The sequence below is a fragment of the Ursus arctos genome, unplaced genomic scaffold, assembly GCF_023065955.2.
Source record: "Ursus arctos isolate Adak ecotype North America unplaced genomic scaffold, UrsArc2.0 scaffold_5, whole genome shotgun sequence".
Taxonomy (NCBI): Eukaryota; Metazoa; Chordata; class Mammalia; order Carnivora; family Ursidae; genus Ursus; species Ursus arctos.
In genome coordinates, this window is record NW_026623067.1 from 74,596,009 (window position 1) to 74,614,300 (window position 18,292).

General features: G+C 37.0%; 1 protein-coding gene across 11 annotated transcripts in view; it reads right to left on the reverse strand.

Moving 5' to 3' along the window:
* FAM172A (family with sequence similarity 172 member A) overlaps positions 1-18,292 on the reverse strand; it is a 428,036-nt gene that overhangs the window by 28,353 nt on the left and 381,391 nt on the right. Inside the window, exons 10-11 of one of the 11 annotated variants that reach the window (XM_057307508.1) lie at positions 12,395-12,462; positions 1,507-9,124 (exon numbers count right to left, since the gene is read on the reverse strand). The exons of 8 other annotated variants lie outside the window; for them this stretch is intronic. In XM_057307508.1, coding sequence (XP_057163491.1) covers positions 9,092-9,124; positions 12,395-12,462 — 101 coding nt within the window. In that variant the 3' untranslated portion in view covers positions 1,507-9,091. Of the gene's footprint in view, positions 1-1,506; positions 9,125-11,336; positions 12,463-18,292 lie in introns of those variants that run through there. 2 more of the 11 variants (XM_057307510.1, XM_057307507.1) reach the window with 2 other exon arrangements.

Here is an 18,292-nt window from a genome sequence, read left to right on the forward strand (position 1 = left end):
TTTCTGTTCTTATCCCTGCAGCCTTCTGTTGTTAAAAGACTCTGCTGGTAACTTTCTCATGGATGTGTTAGCCACAGCATCAGAATCACAATCCCATCAACTTTCTGACTACTCTTTCTGTCTGCTTCCTCTTGAAACTATCTATTTGTAGCTGTAGTGTAGTGTAAAGCACAGTGGCCTCATAGCCATAACTCTTGGGCACCTAGTTCTAACACTTCCTGGCTTTAAGATTCTGTGCAAATCACCAGGCTGTCTGTTTCTTCACGTATAAAGTGAAGGTAATAATAGGACCTATTTCACATCATTGTTCTCGAGGACTCCATGAGAGGAATATGTGAAAGTATTTTATACATTCTAAAGCACCCTCCAAATGGAAATAATTTCCATTGATATTGATACTGAATGGAAATACTAATCTGAAAAACGAATATTCAGATATGAAGGTTTTAAAAAAGTTTTTATTTTAATTCCAGTTAGTTAACGTACAGTGTTATATTAGTTTCAGATATACGATATAGTGATTCAGCACTTCCATACATCACCCTGTGCTCATGACAACAAGCGCACTCCATAATCCCCATCACCTACTTCACCCATGCCCCTGTCCACCTTCCCTCTGGTAACCATCAGTTTGTTCTCTACAATTAAGAGTCTGTTGCTTACTTTCTCTCTCTCTCATTTTTTTCTTTGCTTGTTTGTTTGTTTTTTTTAGAGAGAGAGAGAGAGCGAGCGCTGGCTGGGGAGGGAAGAGGCAGAGGGCGAGAGAGAAAGAGAATCCCAAGCAGGCTCCATGTCCAACGTACAGCCTGACGTGGGGCCCGATCTCATGACCCTGAGCTCATGACCTGAGCCAAAATCAAGAGTCAGATGCTTAAATGACTGAGTCATCCAGGCGCCTTATTTTGGTTCTTAAATTCCACATATGAGTGAAATCATACGGTATTTGTCTTTCTCTGACTGACTTATTTTACTTAGCATTATACTCTCCAACTCCGTCCATGTGGTTGTAATGGCAAGACTTCATACCTTTTTATAGCTGAAAAATATTCCACTGTGTGTGTGTGTGTGTGTGTGTGTGTGTGTATACCACATCTTCTTTATCCATTCATTAATCAGTGGACACTTGGGTTGCTTCCACATCTTGGCTACTGTAAATAATGCTGCTACAAACATAGGGCTGCATGTATCCCTTTGAATTAGTGTTCTTGTATTTTTTGGGTAAATACCCAGGAGTGCCAATGCTGGATCACAAGGTAGTTCTATTTTTAACTTTTGAGGAACTGCCATACCAGAAATGTTAGATTTTTATGTTCTTTACTCTCTATATTCCAAGAGCTTGTTTTTTTAGTTAATATCATTTGCATATAAATGATTATATGTATATACTATATACATCTATATATGTAGGTATATACATGTATAAAATATATAAAGTAGAAACTGACTTGAACCAAATTACAGGATAGCTTTATAGTTATAATCAAGTGGTAATGGAAAACTTAATGCTTTTTCTTTTATCTATTTAAACATGGTGTCACCTTCAAATATCTCCATTTAATGCCTATCATGGACACGTGATTTTTGTTTTCTTTCCACCCAGCATCTGATTCCCCTTGCGTGCCTTAGGGAATACCACATTGTGTAGCTGGTGGTGAACAGGTGGGAAGTTTCATCTTTTACATCCAGTGAGCAATGCACAAGAGAAGGGGCAGGAAAGGTGGTTGGACTAGTGTATTTCCACTCACTTCTCCTAGAGAAAATGACTCCGTTGGTGATTTTATATTGCTCTGTGGTACAAAGAAAGCAGGTTGTTTTCAAATAGCTCAATGGTGGCAGTACTGGTAACAGGACCAAGCAGCCTCAAAGGGGGAAAACAATCAGCTCAAGGAGAGTCACACTGCTCTCTCACTTCCTGCTCACTCTTCAGCCCAGTGTCATCTTAAACGTTTGTCATAACACACCACTTCACTAGCAACTGAAATCATTTATTTGTTTGTTTCTTTATTTACTAGCTTTTTTATGGCTTGCTTGTTATTTGTCTATATGCTCTGACTAAAATGTACTCTCCCTCAGGTCAGGAACTTTGCTGTGTCTGCTGCTGTGTCCCATCACAGTGCCTGGAAGAGTGCCTGGCACATACCAGGTGTGTACTAAACATTTGTCGACTGACTGACTGACCGGTACAGTCTTCTGAAATAGTTGAGAGCTCAGTAAATGCTGAATTGAATTAAAAATGAAATACAGACATTTTTCTGAGATAAGTACTTAACTTCATATGTTGTCTTCTCCAGAGGAAAGGATATATTATTATGAAAAAATAAAAAATAATTAAAAAATTCTTTAAATGCTTTTCAAAAAAATATAGGTGCTAGGTTAAATACGAAAAATGACAAGATAATGCAGGTCTTTCCTCTACTCTGCTGATAGGTCTACTATTCTCAGGAACCCAATCCTTTGAGTAAAATGATCATAAAAAATATGATTGTTAAAAGCTTCTGGAAATAGAAGAAACATAATTTTAACTGTGTATTTGGTTAAAAACGGAATTTGCTGCTTCTTCATGACTTTTGTATTAATAGGACTCTCACTAAAAGGAGTTATTTCTATTCCGCAGAAATAATTTTAAGGAGTCATGTACTATTCATATTAATTTTGGAAAAGTATGGTAAAAAGAAGAAATAAGACACTGTTCATTATTTTGATCTTTAACATATTTTCACATTTAAAAATATTTTAAAAGAAACAAATGCAACTGCCTACCCATTTTTCTTTTGTTTCCCCCCCAAAAAGAAAAACCAACACTACCCACAATACTATGGCAGTTTTTTTTTTTTTTAAGATTTTTATTTATTTATTTGACAGAGAGTGAGACAACCAGCGAGAGAGGGAACACAAGCAGGGGGATTGGGAGAGGAAGAAGCAGGCTCCCAGCGGAGCAGGGAGCCCAATGTGGGGCTCGATCCCAGTACCCTGGGATCAGGCCCTGAGCCGAAGGCAGATGCTTAACAACTGAGCCACCCAGGCACCCCACTATGGCAGATTTTTTGAAATTTGTTCAGGCATGCAGCTTTAAGCCCTTCAATAATCACTTACATGGGGTAAAACAAGACAGAAACAAAAACAAAACAAAAACTTATACCATCATTTAGTCCAAACATTTTCTAAGTGCCTATATGCCAGACATTGATGGGTAGTAGGTATATAAAGGAAAACAAGACACAGGGCCCATCCTTGAGCTTACAGTACCAATGCCCCCTTGGAGGGGATCCAAGACATACCTGCCTTATTCTAAGTTGTACTTTATGGTAAATGGCATTAAAATGAAACTTCAATATTATATGAGAGGTTATATTTGGTTGCATAAATTCTGCCTATAATGAAAATGACATTGCATTACAAACCTTCTAAAAAAACTGAAAGATTATTTCTACTATACTGTACCTTCATCAAAGTCAACTGATATAGAGACCCTTCTGCTAAAAACAACAGTTAACTACATTTGCTATACAATGTGTACTGCTTTCTTTAAAATGATGCTTCTTATTTCTTCATAGATTTTTAGTAAATAAATGGCTACTATCTACATTAGATAAGCATGAGGATCCATACAACTTTTTCTCTGTGAAGGGTGGATGGCCATCTTTGGTTATAGTAAAGTTACCATAAGTTATCGTAACTTATGGTAAAAATTAAGGCAGTCTTCTGTATGATCCTCATCACTGAATCATGATTTAATGTTATATTACAGGCATTTATTTTATTGCATCTTATTTTTTCTCCATTCTCTCCTCATGGGCTTTTATTGGTCATCAGTAAAAAACTTAACAGTATCAGGAAGAGAAATTAAGGAAATAATCCTATTTTCAATCCCATCAAAAAGAATAAAATACTTAGTAATAAATTTAACCAAGGAGGTAAAAGAACTATGCACTGAAAATAAGACATTGATGAAAGAAATGGAAGACACAAGTCAATGGAAAGATATTCCACGCTCATGACCTTGAAGAATTAATATTGTTAAAATGCTCATACTTTTCAAACAATCTACAGACTCAATGCAATCTCTATCAAAATTCCCATGGCATTTTTCACAGAACTAGAACAAACAATCCTAAAATTTGTATGGAACTACAAAAGATTCCAAACAGTCAAAGCAATCTTGAGAAAGATGAACAAAGCGGAGGTATCACACTTCCCAATTTCAAACTGTATTACAAACGTAAAGTAGTCAAGACAGTATGGTATTGGCATAGTAACAGATACATATATTATTAGAACAGAGAACCCAGAAATAAATCCATGCATACATGGTTGAAAATTTTTGACAAAGGAACGAAGAATATATGGAGAATATGGGGAAAAGATAGTCTCTTCAATAAATGGTGTTGGGAAAACTGGACAACTACATGCGGAAGAATGAAACTGGACCCCTATCTTATAACAAATCCAAAAATCAACTTAAAATGGATTAAAGACTTGAACATAAGACCTGAACCTGTAAAACTTCTGGAAGAAACCATAGGGGGTGAACTCCTTGACATTGGTCTTGGTAATGATTTTTTGCTTTAATCAAAGCAAAGGTATCAAAAGCAAAAATAAAAAAAAAAGAAAGACAAGAACAAAAAACAAAGACCAAGGAAACTAACCACCCACAAAATGAAAAGACAACTTATAAAATGAGAAAAAATATTTGCAGATTACATATGCGATAATTAGGGGTTATAAAAAGGTGCTCAACAGGGAAATGCAAATCAAAACCACAATGAGATAATACATCGCATCTGTTAGAATGACCATCATCAAAAAGGTAAGAGATAAAATTGTTGGCCAGAATGTGGAAAAAAGGGAACCCTAGTGTATTGTTGGGAGGAATATAAATTGGTATAGCTACTATGGAAAACTGTATGGAGGATCTTCAAGAAATTAAAAATAAAACTACGAAGTGATCCAGCAATCCCAATTCTGAGTATCTATCCAAGGGAAATGAAAACAGGATATTGAAGAGATATCTGCAGTCCCATGATCACTTCAACACTGTTCACAATAGCCAAGATACAGAAATAACCTAGGTGTCCATCAACAGATGAATAGATAAAGATATGTATACACACACACACACACACACACACAGGACTATCATTCAGCCATGAGAAAGAAGGAAATCTGGTCATGAGCAATAACATGAATGGACTTTGAAGGCATTATGCTAAGTGAAATAAGCCAGGCAGAGAAAGACAAATACTGCCTGGTATGACTTATATGTGTAATCTAAAAAAAAAAAAAATCAAACTCCTAGAAACAGAGAGAAAAAAAGTGGTTTCCAGGGCCTGGGGTTGGGGGAATAGGAAGAGAGGTTGGTAAAAGGATACAAACTTTCAACTATAGGATGAATACGGTCTGAGGATCTAATGTATTAACATGGTGACTATAGTTAAGAATGTATTACGGAAGTGAAATTTGCTGAAAGTAGAACTTAAATATTCTCACCAAAAAAAAAAAAAAAATCAAGGTGATGGATGTGTTAATTAACAAGATGGGAGGAATCCTTTCACTGGGTATATCAAATTGTCATGATGTACACTTTAAATGTCTTAGAATTTTGTCAACTCTACCTCAATAAAGCTGAAAAAAATGAAAATAAAATATTTAAAAAAATCAACAGTATAAGGAATGCTAACTGGACTTCCTACAAATACATTCATGGAAGATATAGCCCATTATGTTAGTCAGTCTTTCTTGGATACGAATCCACGTGATTTCATTTCATTTTAATTTCAACTAACAGTTTTTTCTAGGAGCTGGGGACATGGTGATTAACAAGACATATGTGGCCACTGACTTCAGGGAGTTTACAGTCTAGTGGGGGAAGGAGACACTAAAATAATTCCATAAATAATTGCTCATTTACAAGTAAATATATGATGATTTGTTATTTATTGCAAGGAAACTACCTTTTCCGAAGAGTGTATATGCTTTAGCTTTTCTAGTGAAGAAGATATTGTCAGTTATTATTTCCTTTTCTGCCTTGACCGTAAGGAAGCTAGAGATAAATTTTATGCTAAATTAATATAATTATCACACTACAGGCTGACGGACAATTATCTTTATCTCTACGTAGCTTTTGATATTATAAAAATTCTCACTTTAATCCTTATGTCTTGTGTAAGTTTTATTCCCTGCAGGCTGACCAAGGAAGTAAAGAGGGACAGGTTTGGGGAGGGGACTAAACTGTACAGCATAAATAAATTTCATGGAAGTACCATAGAACATATTATGTTAAAAAATCAGAATTTCATAATCTTTTGAAGCTCTGCAGTACTTTAATGGTACTTCTAATAGTGCCTAACACTTGGAAGGGTTCCACAGTTTGGCTCCTATAAAGTGGTTTTTGACAGCAAATGTGCAGGAACCAGAATCTATACTGAAACTTGAATCTGAGCCACTTAGACATCATGATGTTGCCCAAATGTGTAGTGGTTTCCATTGGCAATACCATAATATCTTCTCACTGAAGCATGAAACTGAGTTTGGGGGATATTTAGCTACCAAAAGAAGCAGACATTATCTAAGCCTTGATCAGACAGAAAAAAATTGAAAATGACTTCCTGGCATTCATTCAGTGGAAAATGAAGACACGAAGAAGCCAAATAAAGTTAACAGCTCTCAAAAGAGGCTAGAAATTGTGGTGCTCTAGAGTCTTCATCGTCACTGCCATGCTCTTTGGTGCCAATAAACGTTTACTGAGCTCTTACCATGTGCAAAGCACAATGCCAGGGGCTTTAGCTATACTGGTCTTGAAGGTCATGGCCTTCTAATTTTTAAATTTAATTCCGGTGTAGTTAACATGTCATGGACTTTATATTATGCCTCCTTGTAATTCCCTGTGCCTGGCACAGGGTTTTTGAAGATAGCAAATATCAGTAAAGATGTATGGATTATGTGAATGTGACTGCAAGGGGCTTGGAGTCTAATTGGGGGATAGGATAGAAGTGACTTCCTTGTTAGAGGTTGTTATCTTAACGCCTTTATACTATTTCTATCTAGGGCAGTGTCTAGCACATAACAGGTATCTAAAAATAGCCAGTTAATCAATAATGAGCAAATAATTTTGTAAGAAACATTTACTGAGCACTCACTATGCTTTCGATGATTTACTACATTGAACTCTCACAACAGGAAAGTGCTGTTATCATTCCCATTTTAGAGATGACATAGCTCAAGTTTACAGAAGTTGGGTAACTTGCTCAGTTTACCCAGTTGTTAACTTGTGGAGGCAGGATTTGAACCTCGGCAGTCTGACTGCAGTTCACACTCCTCACTATCATACTGTGCATAGAAACCCCCCCCCCCCAATATTGTCAGGTAGCCCACGGTAAAGGTTAGGTGAATGGCAGAGATTCTAAGTCCTCTAACTTTAGAATAAGAAGTGATTACTGAGGACTGGGCAATAGGAATAACTTCCTGAAGAAAGAAGAACTTGAGGTGGGTTTGAAAGAAGAAGAATAGTTAAGTCCTGCAGAAGGAGGAAGAGAAGTGGACAAGGGTGCAGAGATGCCCAGAATGTATTTGGAGAGGAGACTTAGACTCATTTGGGCAGAATGAAAGAGTTCATGTAGGACAGTAGTAGAAAACCTAATTAGAGATTTAGCAGGAACAAGAGAGTGAAGGACTTAAGAATTTGGATTTCATTCTTTAGGCAGAAGTGGAGCCAACAAAGTTTTTCTCACAGAGAAAGAAGTGTGAAAAGCTGCTTTTTAGGAAGCTATGTAGGATATATAGAGGGTGAGGGCTTAGAGCCCAGGAGACCAGGTAGGTGGAGGTGAAGAAGACCTGGACTGAGACAGTTGCAATGGCAATGGAGAAAAAAAATTACAGATAAAAGAGAAAGAAAGAACCAAGAAAACTTGACTGCCCTGATGATGGAGAGAGGGAGGAACCAGCGCCTGTGTGACAATACTGGTACTGTCACTGTCAGAAATGGGGCACATTTAGGAAGAAGAGTTGGTTTTTGGATGATTACTAAACTTCTAATTTAAACCTCTTGATTCCTAGAGGCTTAAGGCATTTATTAATCAAATAACTTAAACATTTGGATACTGTTATGAGCCAGGAACTGGGCCAGATACAGGGACAGAATAGTGAGCAGGAAAGATCTGGTCCCTCTTTTCACAGACTTAGAGTTTATGAGAGGAGAGAGGCATTAAGTGATTATAATAACACTGATGAGTTTTATGATGGCGATGAAATACAGAGTATTATGGGACCATATGGTAGGAGCATACAGAGAGTGTAGCTTGAGACTTCCTTGAGGAGTGACATTTCAGCAATAGATCATGTTAATAGTTTGGTTAACAGTTAATAGTTTGGTTCATAGTCCCCATATCAGGGAGTTAACCTGTGTGATACAGCACATATTTTATACACACACACACACACACACACACACACACACACACACACACACACTAGAGGTGTCAGTGGTGGTATCTGCTCACCAACCACCCCCTGTAGCGAAACTAAATTGATTACAGACCTGTTTCAAAGGACAGCAGCAGGGTCTGAACCTTCCATCTGCAGCTGACCTAGCCTGGGATGGATACTGATCTAAATGCAGCACCATCGTCTCTGATCTGAAGCAAAGAGATGCGGAAAAAAATAATTTTCTTAAGAACTCGATGGAAGAAACCAAGGTACTGGCAGGGGACTGCAGCTGAAGTAAAGTCAAAACTGGAGAGACCCAGAGGCTATTCATTTGCTGAAGTTCTGAGTGGGCAGAAGGAGTAAGCAAGAGGAGGAAGCTGGTCCATGTATAGCGCCTAGAGGCATGACAGAGAGAAACAGATTCCTCTAGAGAAATACATGTCTCATGAGAGACAAGTGGCAAGAGTAGGTGCTTGGAACAGCAATATTAATTGTCAATGACTTTCCAATGACAAGACAATGAGTACCTTCACAGTAACTTTTATTCTGTTCCTTTCACATTAGAACAACACTAAAAAGTCTAAATGGCTTAAATTACAATTTGAGTACAGGTACAATTTCAGTTCTTATATTCTCTGTCCAGATCTTCTTTAGGAGACAAACTATAAATTCAATCCAAGGTAGCTGAGTGGGTCTCTATTGCCTGTAGACAAGAGGGCTTAATTAAACACATTATCCCCTCATGGATAAGAGTAAGCTAAAAAGGAAATACTGTGTTGAGTTCAGCTACCGGGGTAAATAAATTATTATATATAAAAACAAATCTGTTTGCTACCTTTAAATGTCTTTAATTGTCATAATTATAGCATGCCTATCTCAACACAGATGCATACGATATATTCTTAGGAAAATTGTCACAACTGTTCATACTTACACTCAAGTGTTATATTTGTATGCTGTATACCATACACATATACATGAAATGTATTTATACACACCTAACTAAATATCTGTAGTAAGACATCAATTATACAAATGTACAAACAAAATTATATGACTTCCTTACAACTCTGTGTGCATGCCAGGAACACTGAGATGATGGTCCTGATATAATTATTGTCTCTTTTTGCACAAGCTCATAGTGTATCATTGGGTAGATAGATGAGATTAAGCAAGTCTACACTCGATAACTTCATCTTTTGAGTTTCACCCCTATTCTCTTATTCTGTGAGCCACTCTCCTCTATTTTCCTCAACTGTGCTTTCTTCATTCTCTCTCCTGGTTGAAACAAAACTACAAACACTGTAATCAAACAAGTGATAAGACAATTAGGTTATCTGTGCCAAACAGTTTTTATAGGCTAGAAATATGCACTCTTCTATAAAGTTATCATTTGGGGCAAGGGTAAGGTAGCTGAACCAGTAGTTCCCCTTCCCCTGAAAAGAAAGTTCTTGGTTTTTCATTTTCCATTTGGCCTAAACTCAGTGAATTACTTCAGCCTAGGAGATGAGAAAGAAAATGAGGAGAGAACAAGAAGTGATTTTTAACTGGTCAAGGGGAAGGGATAAGTAGGTTTCACATATCCCCATCTCTTCCCCATTCCATGCAAGGGAGGCTGTGGGATGGACTGCTCCAGGAAAAACGTGTCCAAGAACGGAGCAGGACTGTCCTCCTTCCATAGCTCAGCTGGGCTTTGGTCATGGAAAGTGGAACAGAAAGTGAAAGGAGAAGGAAGGAGAGATCACCCTGCCCTTCAGGTCTTGGTGACAAGGAATTAAAAGTAATTTACATATGGTTAATTATCTGTGTTCTCAAAACAGTGGGTTGTTTCCCTAAAGGAATAACAAAAGTTACAATGAAAAATTACACCTTTTTGTCCAAGTGCAAGGAATTTGGTTCCAGACATAATTTCTTCAACAGCAAAGATAACTTTTTGAAAAAAATGAAGGCAGTATTTTGTAACGCTAACTGCATTATTTAAAACTCATTTAATTTCACTTTAATAGAGGAAAGCTTACCAAAGGGGCTATGAATCAATAATGTTCCGATAAACATCAATTTAGTAAGGTGTTATAAAATGTATTCTCTTGGTTTCTAACATACTTTAGAAAATCACATGGATCATAACATATGAATTACACAAATAAATAAAAGCTGCAGAAATAGATATATCAGCGCTACCCTTCTGACACACATTATAAGGCCTACATAATAAGAGTAGACTGAAGGCATCGTATCATTTTGGGATTTATTAATGCATTTCTTAGTGTTTTTTATACATACACAAACACACACACACAGGGATTTACCTTATAAATTCATTTTAGCTGTACATGTAGAGGGCTGATATTTGGTTAAAAAGAAAAAGCAACCCTAAACCTTTGTTTGCCTCCTTTAATAGTCAAGATTATAATGAGTGCATGGTAAGCAATTTTATTTAAAAAAAAACCAACTGAGTCACAGAGAACAGATTTTGCAGTTTCTGCAACTATCCAATTTCTGCATAGTGCCTAGAAGCGGCTATACGTATCACAACAGCATTTTACATCTACCTGGATTAATAGGATGTGTTACTAAGATATTATCCATGCTTCTCAACAACTTGGACAACATCCAAGTTTGAAGAAACGAAAACATGAGGTAGAAGAAAAAGGAGATAGACTGGAGCCAGAAACATCTATGGCAGAAACACAAAGATATCAGTTCCAACTTCAAGAAAACACAAACCAGTTTTTCTTATTTAGGATGTGAACCAACAGAACAAACGGGACAGGTACATGGTGTCCTATTACTATAGAAGCATCTTCCGCATTAGAGTTTATTTTACACAGAAAACTGCAAATATATAATGATAAGACATCATAGCGTGTCTGATAACCTGTGACAACAATTCTAACGCAGTCATTGTAGCCACCGGAGAAACCTGCACGTACTGAGCCCTGACCCACCGAACCTTTTATCTGCATGCGCACTCTCCACAGGCCAAGCAAATAAAGGCCAAGTGATAATTTACACATGAATCATTTTCTTTGCAGCATAGGCACCAGAGACGTTTCTTTTCTCTGTTACTGAGAGAAAGGCAGCCAGGTCTAAGCTTGTCTCACTAGAAATCATACAAGTGAAACAGTGATTTGCAGGAAGATGGCAGATCGGCAAAGGGAAACTGTTCTAAATGCGTGATAAAAATGGCAGCCACAAAGGACGAGATGAATATTTAGTTTGAAAACAGGCCTGACAGTAACAATGAGTCTTTATCCTATTCAAAACAGGTAGTGTCACACAAACTGAAATGGAGATACAATCCCGATAGAAGATGACATAAGATTCCTGGGTGGATATCTTTAAAGACTTCAACCTTCATTTGAATAAATGTACACTCACGGGTCTTTTGTATCTAGGTCTTACTCAGAGTACATATAGTTATTTCGCACGAATGACATGTAGATGTTATGTTCCCCACTTGGATAATGAGAAATAAATCAGTCAGGATGATTAAAAAAAGGTTTGTTCATTAAAAACAGGGTATACATTTTATACTACGGAACTTGTAAAGGAAAAAAAAAGTATTTTTCTTCAGCCCAGACTCCTTGGTGCTTAGGTCAACTTTTACAAATTCATTAAACTATCAAAATATCGCTACAGTCTTTCTTACAGGAACATAATAATGAACAATACTTGTCCTGGCTCATTTAACAGGGGAATGGAGATTTATTATTAAATTTGTGCTAACAGGCCATTCCAAAGATGATTACATAATCTTCTAGCAAATGACAGGTACTAACTAAATCAATACAATTCATTTTTATTCCCTTATTACCACTTCTCCAGCTTTGTGTTTGCCACATTCCACCTGTGCCCAGGAATGCTTACCTTCCTAGTCAACAACGTATATTCCCGATTTTCTTCAAATTTGGTTTACAAGTCATGTTCAGGAACCTTTAGCTAAAAGTTCCAGTTTTAGTGTCATACTTACATGTAGAAGGACCATCAGTAAATGCTGCGATGTACATGGACTCTCAACACACAGTGATAGGCCAAAATCTTTAAAAAAAATGTTATTCATGAGTTGTAAATATAGGAAGTGTGGTATAATTTGTGGTTCGTAAAATGAAACTTTGAATTTTTATTCCTGTATAGTACAGAAATGGATCTGTAAACTCCATGCTGCAATCCATGCCCTAAGACAAAGCCAAAAATAGTAAGTGTTATGGGATTAAGTCATATCAGTTCTTCATGATGAGTTGCATATGTCAAAAATCCTGGCAGTGAGCATGTTTTTTATATTACTTAATTGTTTCTCTCTACTGTTTATAGTGAGTTTTTTTAAAGCCCTTTCAACTGCTTCCCTTACACCTCTTTTCTCCTTGAGATTGACACACTCTTTTGAGCCACCTCTGTTCTCAATTGCCTATTCATTTCCCTACAGTCTGGCTGTTTAGTAATTTTTGAAGTCAAAATTAGCATTTTCCTTAAAGTGAAGCTCCTAATGGGTAAGAATCATACCTACCATTTTTACGTATCTACAACCTCTTATTAGTGTCTAAGATAGTGTTAGCCATTAGATTATTTTTAAGAACTCTCAACAAAATGGGTATAGAAGCAATGTTTTCCAACATAACAAAGCCCATACAGGACAAGCCCACAGCTATTATCATACTCAATGGTGATATGCTGAAACCTTTTCCTATAAGATCAGGAACAAGACAAAGATGCTCATTCTTGAGACTTTAGTCAATAGTACTGGAAGGTCAGATTAATTAGGCAAGAAAAAAAGACATATAAGTCATTCAAATTGCAAAATAAATATGTTTCTATTTTCAGATGACATGATAGGATACACAGAAAACCCTAAAGACTCCATCAAAAAGCCACCAAGATAAAATAACTGAATTCAGTAAAGTTGCAGGACACAAAATCAATATACAAAAAACGAGTTGTGTTTCTATACACTAACAGCAAACTATCAGAAAGAGAAATTAAAAAAAATCTCATTTACAATAGCATCAAAAGGAATAAAATACTTAGGAATACATTTAACCAGGAAGGTGAAACTTCTACATAGTAAAAACTATGAGACATTGATGAAATACATTGAAGAAGACAGAAATAAATAAAAAAATATTGTGTTCATGAATTAGAAGAATTTCTATTGTAAAAATGTCCACACTACCCAAAGCAATCTATAGATTTAATACAATTCCTACCAAAATTTCAATGGCATTTTCCACAGAAATAGAAGAAACAATCCAAAATGCTGTATGGAACCAAAAAGACATGAACAGACCTTGCAAACTGGAAAAAGAACAAAGCTGGAGGCATCACATTTCCTGACTTCAAAGTATATTACAAACCTATCGTAATCAAAACAGTATGGTACTGGCATAGAAAAGAAGACATATAGATCAGTGGAACAGAATAGAAAGCCCACAAATAAGCTCATGCACATATGTCAACTGATTTTTGACAAAAGAGCCATGAAGGTACAATGGCGAAGGGATAGCTCTTCAATAAATGGTGGTGGGAAGACTGGAAACCATTATCTTGAAAAGTTATCTGAAACTAAATGAAACTAAAATGAAACTAAAACTCTCATGTTCATTGCAACATTATTCACAACAGCCAAGACATAGACACAACTTAAGCGTCCACAAACAGATAAATACATCAAGAAAATGTGGTCATACATATATATAATGCAATAGTTTTCAGCCTTAGAAAAGAAGGAAATCATGTCATTTGTGACAATATGGATGAATGTGGAGGGTATTACGCTCAGTGAAATAAGCCAGTTGGAGAAAGACAAACTGCATGGTATCACTTATATGTGGAGTCTTAAAAAAAAAAAAGTGGTTGAGTTGCTGTGAGCTGGGGGTGCGGATGGGGTAGGAAATAGGGGGAGGGGTTGATAAAAGAGGACTTCATAAAAAACAACAAATAAACCTCTTGAGAGATGCCTAGTGTTGAGGACTCTTCAGGATATATTTTTGAAAGTCAAGTCACAATTTACCTAGTGACAATCGTTCTTATATTAAGCCAAAGAAAAGGTAAATTCATAAAACAGCTCTTGCACACTTCAAGATGGACTTCATGATCGCCAGACATGACACCCTGAAATGTCACTTTTAGTGACCTCAAAAACATAAAGTTTGGATGGGGCAAAGAAAGACTAAATTAGAATGCCCATGATTGTATACTTAAATCAATGAATCTCTGATGAATAACATCAGTTACTAGATTTTTCTTTATATTGCTTTCTCACAAGTAGATTTACTTTTGCCTTTTTTTTTTTGTGGTTAAGAAAAAATTAATTTGAAAAATGATCCAAAAACATTGTGTTGACTTGATGTTATTTTATTTGTAAGGCATAAAGGACTATGAACTACAAATGCAAAACAGGTGCCTCTCCCCATACGTAAGGATAACAAAAGAACAGGGATAGATTTTGGCTGACAGAAACTTTTCTTGGGGTTAGAATTTATTTATTTTTTAAAATGAACATTTAATGTATTATTTGTTTCAGGAGTACAGGTCTGTGATTCATCAGTCTTATATAATACCCAGTGCTCATTACAACACATACCCTCCCCAATGTCCAGCGCCCAGTTACCCCATCTCCTCCTGCTCTCACTCCCCTCCAGCAACCCTCAGTTTGCTGACAGAAACTTTTTTTTTATTAAAGATTTTATTTATTTATTTGACAGAGAGAGACAGCCAGCGAGAGAGGGAACACAAGCAGGGGGAGTGGGAGAGGAAGAGGCAGGCTCCCAGAGGAGGAGCCCGATGTGGGGCTGGATCCCGGAACACTGGGATCATGCCCTGAGCTGAAGGCAGAGGCTTATCGACTGAGCCACCCAGGCGCCCCATGCTGACAGAAACTTTTAAAAAGCAACATGGAGGAAGAAAGCAGGAGCTTCCCAAAGTACAAAACAAAGCCAGACAGAAAATAAAGTGTAAATCTGATTCAATTTAATTCAATGCATTTAAGGTGCTATTTAATAGTTTGTGGTTTTCCTTTGTTTTTTTGAGTTTTAGCAACAGGGGACGGCATGTGTATATAAACCTAGGGATAGTCCCCAACTTCATTATGTATTTTGTTCTTCAGCATCATTACATTTGGTAAGACCACCTTCTTATCAAAGTCTTCCCTCCTTGTCTTATCATTCATCCTGTTCCCTCCTTATTGATCATCAGACGATGAAAGAGACAATGGATAGCTTTACTAGCATCAATATATAACGCAGACATCGCATCTACTCAATCTACCAGGTCTGTCGATCTGCCATGGGGGAAGCTGGACTGGTCTATAATTTGATGTTCTCACAAGCAAGCTGATAATTGCAGAGAAATTTGTGATCCTCAAATGTTTCAATAATGATTTTGGATAATACCAGTACTTTCTGAAGTATCTAAATTAACTTGATGGGACTATAACTCTAAAAGTCATGCTAATTTGCATTTTTGAAGTAAAGCACCAGATCTGTCCTTTCCTGATTCTGGTTTTCCTTATTACTGCTGTGCTATCAACATACAAAATGAAACTAAAACCACTCTGCCAAAGCAAATAACATTGCTCCTTAAGAGTTGTGAACACATGAACAAAATACCAAGCACATAAAAAAGTTTCCTTTAAAAAGGTGATAAAATTCAAGAATTGAAGGATATGATTTCCATTTATACTATAACACTAACATGGTAAAACTATGGTCATGGAAGTGGAAAGAACTAGTTAGAATCTGGGAACTTCTCTTTTTTATACCTGACTGCCAAAAGGTATGAGAAACTCTTTTTTCCAAGTCTGAATGGGGCTGACTAGAAAAAAAACCTGCTTTTGCAAAGGGTTACTTAGTGACTGGGAAAAGAAGGTAGAAAATAGAGTTTCTACACTTATAAGGCAACATTAAACCGTGAATCTTAATAAAATGTTATTAAAATTCTCTAACAGAGAAGTCAAAGGAAACAGAACTTGCTTTCGAACTATGTGTTCATTGTTGGGGCTACTGAAAAACCGCCCGTCACAGCAGCAAACAGGGGATCTGCATCCTTTGCGTGAAACCTGCATTGGTTAGAAGCAGCTAAGCTGGGGCGCCTGGGTGGCTCAGTCGTTAAGTGTCTGCCTTTGGTTCAGGGCAGGATCCCGGGGTCCTGGGATCGAGCCCTGCATCGGGCTCCCTGCTCTGCTATGAGCCTGCTTCTTCCTCTCCCACTCCCCCTGCTTGTGTTCTCTCTCACTCGCTGGCTGTCTCTCTCTCTTTCAAATAAATAAATAAACAAAATCTCAAAAAAAAAAAAAAAGAAGCGGCTAAGCTGGAGGGTGTACACAGCCTATGGCAGTCAATGATGAGTTTTATAGATCCTTATATTCTTGTCAAATAACTTTTAGTCTCATGTGCTGGTGAAAGAAAAAATTTAAAGTCACGCATTTGCTCTTTTTCTTTCTTGCCATGAAACCTCTCTCTGATCTCTAGAACATTTCTTTAAATAACTGTTTAAGGATAAGAACAGAGCATGGTTCAAAGTCAAAATTTTATTTGCAATTTTCCTTCCCAAACCTCTTCCTCTCCTAGCACTTCCTCCTCTCAGTAAATGACACTGCCCAGACGCTCAAGCCCAAAATCTAGGAATCATCCTTCATCCTTCCTATCCCCTCACTTCCCGTATCTAAAGGATTAAGGCATGTTGGGCACTTCTTCCTATCTTTACTGCTACCATCATTCCAGCCACCATAATCTCCTGCCTAGGCTACTGGAACAGCTTCCAAAGTAAGCAGCTGCTTACAGTCCTGCTACCCGACCAATCCATTTTCTCTCTATAAATCAGATCCTATCACTCTCCACCTCGAGAACCTCCAATAGCATCCTGCTGTACTTAGAATAAAAAAGAAATACAGACTCTAGGTCTACAGGTTCCTGAATAATCTGGCCTTCGTCTTTGTCCCCTCCTTGCTCTATGGGCCGCAGCAACACTTGCCTTCTCTCTGTTCCTTTCTGTTTCCTTGGTCTGTGTAGAGGAAATCTGTGGATCTTCACGGCCCATGCAAATTCAGCAGCCTTTTCAAGGCTCCAGGAAATACACTTAGCATGATTCAGGGCCACACACTGTGTGTGTCGGTTGTATTTAGAAATGTTCTCAATGTCATTAAGTACAGGAAAAACTCCAGATTATTTTAAATCCCACAAAATGAATATCCGCACAGGGACAATTTAAAGTACTATTTCCTTCTCTATTTGTTGTATTTAGTTATGTATAATGAGTAATATAAGATTATAAACATCATATGTCTTATATATTTCTAAACGTGTAAAGATTATGAATTTAGGAAGGGACAGACTTTCTCAAGGACTATAGGCTTCTGTTTGTATAGAAGAACAAAACTGTGATTGTACACTTCACAATGCCGAAAAGTTCCACGTTACTTTCATTTACTGTCGAACTATTTAAAATAACTGTACTAATGTTTTTTCCTACTTGGGGTTTTGTGAAAGTGCTTTACAAGAGGAAAGTGATTTTCTTCTGGCTCCTCATAGGAGCATCCTGAATGCCACTGTCTGAAGACTTTCATTGTGATACACGAAATGCTGACACTGATTATACATTTGAAAATGATGAATTGTTTTACTCGCTAGTATGGGAAGCATTATAAACCCTTAAAACAAGACATTGTGCATAGATTTTATCTGACAGGACACTGGTAATTTCAAACCCTCCAGAATCTCGAAGAAGCCAAATTAGTCTAAGAAAATAAATATGGACTGTCAACATTACTGTTACGTCAATTGTTACTGGGTAATAATTGTCACTAATGATTTTACTATTAGTTTTGTAGTCAACCAGAAAGTATAGAACATAAAGAATCATAATAGAGAAACAGAAA